Source organism: Morone saxatilis, unplaced genomic scaffold, assembly GCF_004916995.1.
Source record: "Morone saxatilis isolate NCDOM2014 unplaced genomic scaffold, NCSU_SB_2.0 Contig5, whole genome shotgun sequence".
In the NCBI taxonomy this organism is placed as follows: Eukaryota; Metazoa; Chordata; class Actinopteri; family Moronidae; genus Morone; species Morone saxatilis.
Window position 1 is genome coordinate 17,156,656 of NW_023340095.1, and position 9,529 is coordinate 17,166,184.

Genomic DNA, 9,529 nt, shown 5'->3' on the forward strand with positions numbered 1-9,529 from the left:
TTGAAAAAACATAGCCCTGTTTCCTCTGGAACGCACCCACAGTAGATTAAACATGATAAAGTCACCTCTTCAGTGGCTAAATGTGCAAGAAAATGTGCTAAAGTGCATATTGGGCTGCCCTTCTAGAGAAAACATGATGAAATGCTCTCTTGGCAGGCCTGTAAATACCACTGAGGACACTGAGGACATGTCCTCTGTATCTTTCTGACTTAAATGTTTTTAAAGGACCAGTGTGTAACGTGGACCTTCAAAAACAAGGTATTAGTATCTGATGATACAAATCGTAGATCATTTAAGAAAAATATAGAATGGTATTAATAAGGAGGGGTGCTCCTGTTATATAGCCTACCTTTCAAAGCAAGGTTAGTCAATGCCATGAATGATGAAAGGCCTGGCCATGGACTGTATTCCACCTGAATATAGTCCACGCACACTGAATCAATTAGGAGTTTCTGCTCTCCCATTTCTGCCATTTACAGTGGCACACATATTCACAGTAGGAAATAGACTGTATTATACAGTAATAACACATTAGAATAAAGTTACACTGCAGGGCAGCGGCTTTGAATAGAGAATTTGCCTACCTTGCTGCAGTCTTACTGTCTGTTTTTGTTTTTGCCTCACCAAGCCTTGCGCGAGGTTCATGGTGATGAGAGACAGCATCATAATTCATTGTTTTGTGTTAAATGTATCTATATATATAGAGAGAGATATTTAAGGTTCAAGACTCAAAAGATTAAACTTGAGCTCTTAACAGCAATAATGTAATATAAGCTTGATCCAAAAATGTACATAAAACATATGACACACTTACAGTGCTTTTCTGTTTATTGACCTGCATGCTGAATACTTGTTCAAAATATAGCTACAATGCAATATTTATCATGTCATATAGGCATACTTTTTCTTTTTCTTTAGTTTTTCATTTTATTTTTTAGTAAGTCAATATTTACCACCTGAATAAAACTATAGGAATGCTAGAAAATAACGTGTGGTGAAATGAAATGCTAGAGGACACCAAGAGCGCTTTCCTTCTGTCTGTAATGAATGTCTTTTTTTAAATGACCTAATTTAATAAAGCCTAAGAAGCTTTTCCCACCGGATCTGGCATTAGGAATAAATGTATTGAGGTGAGGTCCCATCCTCCTTCACCCCTAAAGTCTAGGTATCTCTGGTTGTCTTACTACTACTTACTTACTACTGCATAATACAGCACACGTTTATCAAATGAAAATAGATGACACAAAAAGCTTTCAATAGGTTGCAGTGGTTGAAATGGGAGGATCAACAAGGTTAGGTTACTGCACTGTGGAAACTTTCGTGTGGTGGAATGAATGAGCCATTGTGTCACTGTTGAAAATCAATTATTCTGCAACCTAAAAGCTACGCCGTCATAAATAACGATACAGACTTGGTACAATATTGTACTATTATGTTAATATCCAAATGGCATCGGTCTTAATGAACCTAAAGTAATAAAAAGACGTATTATCAGAGGCTCGTCAAGTCAAATGAACGTCACACAGTCTCGGCAGGAAAGGTCAGGCTGCTGAATCGAGCCATGAACAGTCGCTCATCTGCTATCCCTCGGCCCAACTGAGAGCAGCGAACTACGACATGTGTGCATTTCGTGCACCGTTTAAAATGAGCCGCTGTTTTATTTTCCCGGCACTCACCTGAATATAAATGTGTGGCGGGATTCGCGTCTGTCGTTTTTCAGCGACAGCCACCAAGGGAAGAAAAAGTCCGCTGTCACTTTAGTATCTGTTAGCTGTATGCTAATGTGGTGCTAACGGCTAACCACTGGGCTTCACAGTGATTCTTGTTACTGCTGCAGTTTACACACGCATCTGTAAGATACCAGCTTACGTAAGAATGACCACGTGTTTCTGCTAGTATAACTGTCTGTTTAATTCGGGGTTAAATGGCGTTGATAGTGAAGTGTACATGTAGTTGTGAGTGTTGACAGTCCGCCACAGTGTCGCTTCCCACCTGGTGCGGTCCGCTACCTGTGTGCGTCCTGCTAGCCACGTAAACTGCTCCTGCCTGCTGTTGACGTAGCAGGGGCAGCTAGCTTGCCTTTCCTGCCAAGCTAGTTCCAGTTTACATGAATTAGGGGTACCGGGTTATTGTCAGTCTGCTTAATAAACAACAACACAAACAAGAGGACCGAACTCCGCCTATAGGTCGTGGACAATTGTGATTCAAAATGCTATAGCTGGACTTGAACGGTGCTGGTGCATTGAGCGGATGATGAAGCGGGTCATCTGGCTGATATCAGGATTAAACAGAAGAATGATGAAGCTACTTTTTGCCCTCGCTTTGATCGCCTACATTGCCTGTAAGTACACGTTTCTCTGCTGTTTAGCCTGGCATCATTCCTGTGACTTTTGTATAACCATGACAACCAAAGTGTAAACTCGTCGGAGGAGTTTAAACTGTCACAGCTCACTGTTTGGTGGCCAGGCCCCCTCAGTATATACACACACTGTATCTTGTAAGACTTGGACGACTGGTTGGACATGTATGATAAAACTAAGTCATCCTGCTGGATAACTCACGGTTGAAGCAGTCAGGCTCAACATGAAGTAAAAATGAGTTGTATTGAGATGTATACAGCATTATCTCATTTTCAATGTTGTGTTATTTTCATTGGAGCAGAGAGAGAAAGAGAGAGAGTTGGGTTTTCTAAATGTATCATCTATAGAAAGTAAACAGTATAAAGTCACTGTTTCCCAAAGGTTAAATCAGTGAGATTTAGTTTTAAGACAATCAACAGAAGATTCATCACCTACAAGTTCAGGGATAATGCCAAACACGTGTATATCTCGATGTATTTGTCACTGTTTTCTGACATTTTCAAGGGAATTATTAATTAATTAATTAATGAAAGAAATTGTTAGTTGCAGCTCAATTCGTAGTATACTTTTTATTAAAATGGCTCCAACGATTCTAGTGACAGCACAATTTCTGTGCTTTCGATGGGAGTTAATTCCCAAAAAGAGGGCGAAAACAGCAAAAGTACGACATATGGGTGCAAACCTACCAAATCGAATTACTTTGTTAAACAATGTCCTTTTACATTTGTGATTGGCTTGTATTTGCACAAATGTTCTGTCTGCTTTGCTGAGCACAGTGGTTGTTTTGAGGATTGTGTTGTGGATGCCAAATGAACACGGTGTCTGTAAAGCCCATGATGTCATCTTTTGTGCCTGTCAGGTGGTACGGCAGCAGGGTTTTCACATTTTTTACCCAGTTGATTTATACGTATGAAACTCGTTTTATTGACTGAATATGGCAGATATTTATAATAAGCTGAGCTCATGTGTTTATTTCATCCTCATCCTGGCTGGGTATTTTATCTCGTAATGACTCGTGACATTTTGTCCGTGGCACTGTGACTGACAGGGCTGTAGTCAACAAGCCCAATGGTGTGAATACAACCTGAAGAGCAAACACATATGCAGACACTATTCAGCCAGCATGCATTCAATCATTCGTTATTGTTTTAATTTTTTTAGATAAGGCTTAAGTGGAAAGAAGCAACCCCCAGGGCCATGCTGTCCACTAAGGAGAGTGTGAAAGGGGAGAAGGGAGAGAGATGAGGGGACGTGTGCCAGGCAACACTTTAGAGGAGGGGGCGAGACAAGGTTGTTTTCTGGACTGACACACAATGCTCAGTGAACAATGGAGTTACATTTGACTCAAACTTTTTAAAAAATGTGTAATGACAAGTGAGTTTTTATATTTAGAAAGCTATGTAAATAGAATTTGGGTGCATTCATCCCCAACTACAGCACGGTTTTAAAAGGAATTTGAAAAGTCTTTATTGATCTGATAGTCAGGGGAGATTAAACTAAATAAACTTGAAAGGTCAGAGGAAATAACTAGATCCTCGTATACAAAAGACAGGATATTATCCAGCTTGGCTTTTTATGCTAATCCATTTGAAAATAGTCAGTTTTTTATGGACCACTATGACAATTGTAATGATTTAAAGCTCAGTAATTTACAATCCACTTCTCCAGAGAAAAGAAGATAGCTGGAGCTTCTTTTCTTTACATCTCTCTCTTTAGCAGTGTCGCTCTCTATCTTTGTTAGACAGACTGCTATTGCTGAATGTGGCTGTACTGTATATACATACACTTTGAACTCATGATGCAGTTTTCTCTTTCTCTCTTTCAGCTGTCTGGGCGACACATGCGAACATGAGGTAGGCTAATTCATTTTTATATTAACTAACTGCTTTTGTATAAAATATTTTCCATATTCTGGGTAACTAAACTCATGGTTTTTTACACACGGGCAAATTAAAGGCGGTTGCTCATTAACTAGTATTTTTTTGAATGGGTAAGTGTCAATGTGCAAAACTCTTTAATCAGTCACCGAGCACTGGCACCCAGATTGCTCACCTCTGTGAGGTCATATTTTGAGTCTGCAGTCTAATGAGGTTTGTGATTGAACATGATGAGCGTGTTCTTTATCAGCATGATGAGCCACTGTACTCCTTAATGTGTAATTGTACCCATTTAATTAAGCAGTCTGGGCAAGTGCATGCGGTGCTTGACAGAAAATCATTAGTTTTCCTCATGACAAACACTTTTCATTGTGCACAATACAGGATTTTACTGCTATGAATATTCTCTGGTCAAAAAATGTGAAATTGTTAAAAACTAATTTGACGCTCAATTAATTAATCGTTCTACTCATGTTATAATTGGACCAGACCCATTCTGTCCTGAACACTTGATTCTCATAGTGGATTTATTACTAATCTGGCACTGTGATAAGTGACATTACGTGGCACAACGCAGCTTCTTTCTCCGTGATAGCTGAGCTGTGACAGCCACAACGGGGTTGAGATAGTCTAACAATGTGTGAATCCTTTTTAAAGATGACAGCTGCACTGACACTATTTTTTCAAGGGTCAAAATATTGAATATTGTCGAGGAAAATGTGTCATTTCTATGTGAGACGCAAAAGTGCCATTTGTCATTGTAAATACAATCATCTGATGTTTTCCTATAATTAAACTAAAGTGTTCTTCTGTGTCTAAAAATCACAGCTTTATTGTTTTTCTCTGCTTTGAAATGCTGTGAGAATTCATGCAAGGATTTTGCTGATAAAGTGTATGGTAATTATGTAAGATGAGCTTGAAGCTATCTTGTTGTACGTTAAACCAGTGAGTGGGACTGTGGGATTTAAGCCTAACTGATTGAGGTATTTAAACAAACGTTCCTGGGTGGTTTATCCGTAAATACTAACCAGAAAAAAAATGCATTTATCAAGGTATACATTGTCTTATATATACATATATATTGTGTTATTGGATGGGTGGGGGTGGTGGGAATCCTTATTTCAAGCTATTTTCTCTGGCCTTGTGTTAATGGCTGCCATTCCCCTGTCTCCTCATCTTTATCTTTCCCTCATCATAGATCAATACAAGAACATGGAGAGATGATCGAGCAGAGAATTGATGAAGTGAGTTTCATCCAAAAGCTGTTTTCACCCTCTTAACATTTTATCTTTTACAGCTCCTAGGAGCTTTATGTTATCAGCTATCTGCTTCTCATGTACGTTATTACACATTTACTAAAATACACTATTGTAAAGTCATGCATACAAATACATGTGAAGACATTCTATTGATTGATTTTTGAGCACGTCCAAAACATCCAGTGCAACCTGGCCAGAATCACTTCAGTTCAATTTTAGCATAATCCATATTATGGTTCATTTTGGCTAGTGATGCAGTAATTTGGTATCTAGCCATGGTCGTTTTCAGATAAAATAATGTTAGCAAATGTGGTACCCGAGTTTTGTTTACATACCTTAGCTAATACTGTGAAGTAAGGAATTTATATTAAAAAAATACAATTATGCTTTGTAACTATTTTTTCTAAGCTGATTATGGAAATTGTTCATGAATGAGTCATCTCATTTCCTTCGCTGTTGAGTTGCACATGCGCAATACTGGTTGGACAGATTGTACTGCCTTGGTAACACACAGCACCGATAGATTTTCTTCTGATTTTAAGTAATAATAATAATAATAATAATAATAATAATAATAATAATAATAAAGAATTTAGTTTGCAAATTGACCTAATTTATTTACCCCTAGAAGTTAGGAAACGACTGAAAAAAGGTTTTAGATCTGTGTTCCTCTACATAAATTTAACGGAAGAAAGATATATCCTCACTTACTATATAACAGTATTTTTTAAATTATAACTTAGTGCCTTAAGTAACTGAGGTTTGAGTTTAATAACCTTGGTAAAATGTTAATCTGAATGAGTTAAATGGATTTCTGTAGATGAAATATCTTATATCTATTCATTTTCCTTCTGTGCGTATTTAGGCTCTTAAAGGGTAGAACATGGGTTTCCACACAGTATCTACAGCTTAAAAAAAGCGCATTAAATAAAAAGTAAAAAAGAGCCTTGGCCTTGGATTTTAAATTAATTAAACAAATGTCTTAGATGTTTTCTCTTGCCTGCTTTAGGCAGCAAAGTTGGGAAACATACACCCACAACACGCTGACATTGACCTTTGTTCTCATCTCATGCTTCTCTCACTTTTCATCTCAATTTAGGCTGTGGGGCCTCTCAGAGAGAAGATTCGTGATCTGGAACAAAGGTGTGTATCCATTTTTAATGCACACATACGTACACATACACATGCTCAAAATAAGTAAGAGGAAAGTGTTGTCTGCAGACTCGTGACCAGTAACAATTAGTATTTCTTCTCACTCTCAATACTGACATATTTTCTAATTTGCAGTGCCAACTCAGTGCTCAATGAAAGGCTATTTATTGGACCCAGTTTTAAACGAATGTTGGTAATTGTTTTCCCCAAAATAATCACATTTTCATTCAAAACAAAACAAAAGCACTTAATGTGCTGCATACTGTAGCAATCTGTCAATTAAGAAGCCAATATTAAATGTTCCATTGTAGCTACTGATGGCAGATAGATTGTGGTTTTAGAGGTTAATTATTTGTCACCTCTGATGCCTTGAATGCTAATTAGTGCCACTTGTTGAGTGTAGATTGTCCCTACTGTTTGCTGCTTTCCATAAACCTGCAATATGCCACAGGATTTCAAGACCCTATTAATTCAGTGTACACTATGTCCATGTGATCCTTGCATGGATATACAGTACAAGCCACTGCAGAGTGCTGCAGATAGACTGTAAAGAACAGGCACAGGCTTATCACAGGCTTATGTTATGTTATTCTGTTCTGTTGCAGCTACTGATGCCAAACACATTTGAGACATGTTTGACGCCTTGAATGTATATGAGACAGAAATACATATGCTAGTTGGGAGATTTAAAGGACAACTCTGGTAAATTACAATATACACTTTGTAGTGTTGTCAGGTACCATGGTAACATGTACTCGCATAAGTAATTTCTGAGTTCTTCTCTAAATTATAAATTAATCCAAACCTCTAAAATTGATAAATGTTTGTACTGTAGTCAAAACAAATGTGATCTTTAGGGATATCCCAATCAAAGATCAGTATTTGGGGCCTGAACCACACTCTTCAGGCTGCTGCAAATGCAACAAAACCCCCTTGAGCAAAAAGCCAAAACTAGTAATTTAGTATTTAGTATCGAGTATTATTATTATAATGTAGTACGCGCAAAAGATGAGGATGAAAATGAACAACAGGATGTAGTTCATTCAGGTAGCTCAGGCAAAGGCTGCACTGAAGGAACAATCACTGGAGGTTTGTTATTTTATTCTATATATATATAAAAACAAACAAACATTAAGGAACAGCTTTTTTTATGCAATTCAGTTGTCAAGCATGTACATTGAATTGATTTTCATAACTTAAACTTACATGTAATTAAGCATGTACCTGTATTATGTAGGAAAATACAGGTATCAGATTGGGACTTGATATTGGCAGATGCTCAATATTTAATGATTCGGGTCGGATTTGGGGACAGAAAAACTTGATTGGGACATCCCTAGTCATGTTAAAATAAAGTTAAAAAGGTATTAGATTAATTATTAAAGAAAGATACACTAAGATACCATATTGCTTCAGTGCCTGCTAACTGAAAAAGTGTTTCTCAGGCAAAGCAATTCACTTATGGTGCACGTTAAGAGAGCAGAGTAACAATGCAGTAAAGCCCATTTATTTATTCTTAAAGACCTGGATTTACAGTTAGCTCATAGATATTGTTGTTCTGTTTTGCTTCCTCCTTGCTTTTTCTTTCATATGATCGTCACTAAATAGTGTGTATTTTCTCTCTCTCAGTTTTTCTCAGAAATACCCACCTGTGAAATTCCTGTCAGAAAAAGATCGGAAGAGAATTTTGGTATGCGACAAACACACTATTTCAAACAACAACCACATTCACAGTAACTATTATACTGAAGCCATAAGTCCTAACAAAGTGAAACTTCACTTGTAGCTGTTTTCACACACAACGAAATTCTGGTTTTACACAACCTGGGTCTTATTGTTTAGCTGTGGTAACTATGTGGCTCTATGGATGGCAAGGTCGGTCGGTCTGGCTGTTTGCCACATTAGTCCAGAGTGCAGTATCTCATCTACTGGATGGATTGATACACATTTTGCACAGATATTTGTGGTTCCATGACAATGAATTCTTCCGTCTTTTGTGATCCCCTGACTTTTCATCAAGCACTGCCATTAGGTTAACTATTGGATGGGTTGAATTGTAATTGACGGACTGAACCATCACAATTATTGTTTTAGAAACATTTTCCACAGAAGTCACAGGTCATATCACAGGTGTAAATAATGAAATGAATGATGGCTAAATTCCATTTAGCTGCTTCAGTTTCAAGGTCCTGGTATTGTGAATGTGACTCACTGTCACACTGTCTTGAATTACTGGGACATTGGATTATTGTAAATGTTACTAACACCTGTGCTTTTGTTACTATGACAAATCAGACTGTTTGCTGTGAAAGAGGTCTATTGATTCAGACTTCACTGTTGCCTATGGACTGAGTAAATGAACACAAAACAAACACTGACCCCATTTTGTTTTGTACATGCTAAAAGTGTTTTATTGGTCTTTTGATAAATTAACCCTCAGAAGGACACTCAGGAAGTGTTATTACTAAAATATCCTTTACTGATGTTATCATACATGTGTATTCTTTCACTAGATTACTGGTGGGGCTGGTTTTGTGGGTTCCCACCTTACTGACAAGCTGATGATGGACGGCCATGAGGTGACTGTGGTGGACAACTTCTTCACAGGAAGGAAAAGAAATGTGGAGCACTGGATTGGCCACGAAAACTTTGAGCTGATCAATCATGATGTGGTGGAGCCTCTGTATATTGAGGGTAAGCGAGAGAGTAATTGTGAGAGATGATGACGTTTTTACATGCTGTAGGACCAGCTTGGGCAGAGTACTTATACTATAGGGCCAGTTGTTCAAAACATTTAATCTGGATCAAAATGATCCGACTTTGGAAATCACTTTTTTTCAGGATCAGGTAACCCGTATTACTTTTATGCCAGTTTTTCAAA

At 37.7% G+C, this 9,529-nt stretch overlaps 1 protein-coding gene across 1 annotated transcript in view; it reads left to right on the forward strand.

Moving 5' to 3' along the window:
• The first annotated feature begins 2,250 nt into the window (after positions 1-2,250).
• The window catches only part of uxs1 (UDP-glucuronate decarboxylase 1), a 23,535-nt gene continuing 16,256 nt past the window's right edge, over positions 2,251-9,529 (forward strand). The window contains exons 1-6 of the mRNA XM_035676365.1: positions 2,251-2,341; positions 4,186-4,213; positions 5,436-5,481; positions 6,596-6,639; positions 8,278-8,338; positions 9,162-9,342. Of these exons, the coding sequence (XP_035532258.1) occupies positions 2,251-2,341; positions 4,186-4,213; positions 5,436-5,481; positions 6,596-6,639; positions 8,278-8,338; positions 9,162-9,342 (451 nt within the window). The remainder of the gene's footprint in view (positions 2,342-4,185; positions 4,214-5,435; positions 5,482-6,595; positions 6,640-8,277; positions 8,339-9,161; positions 9,343-9,529) is intronic.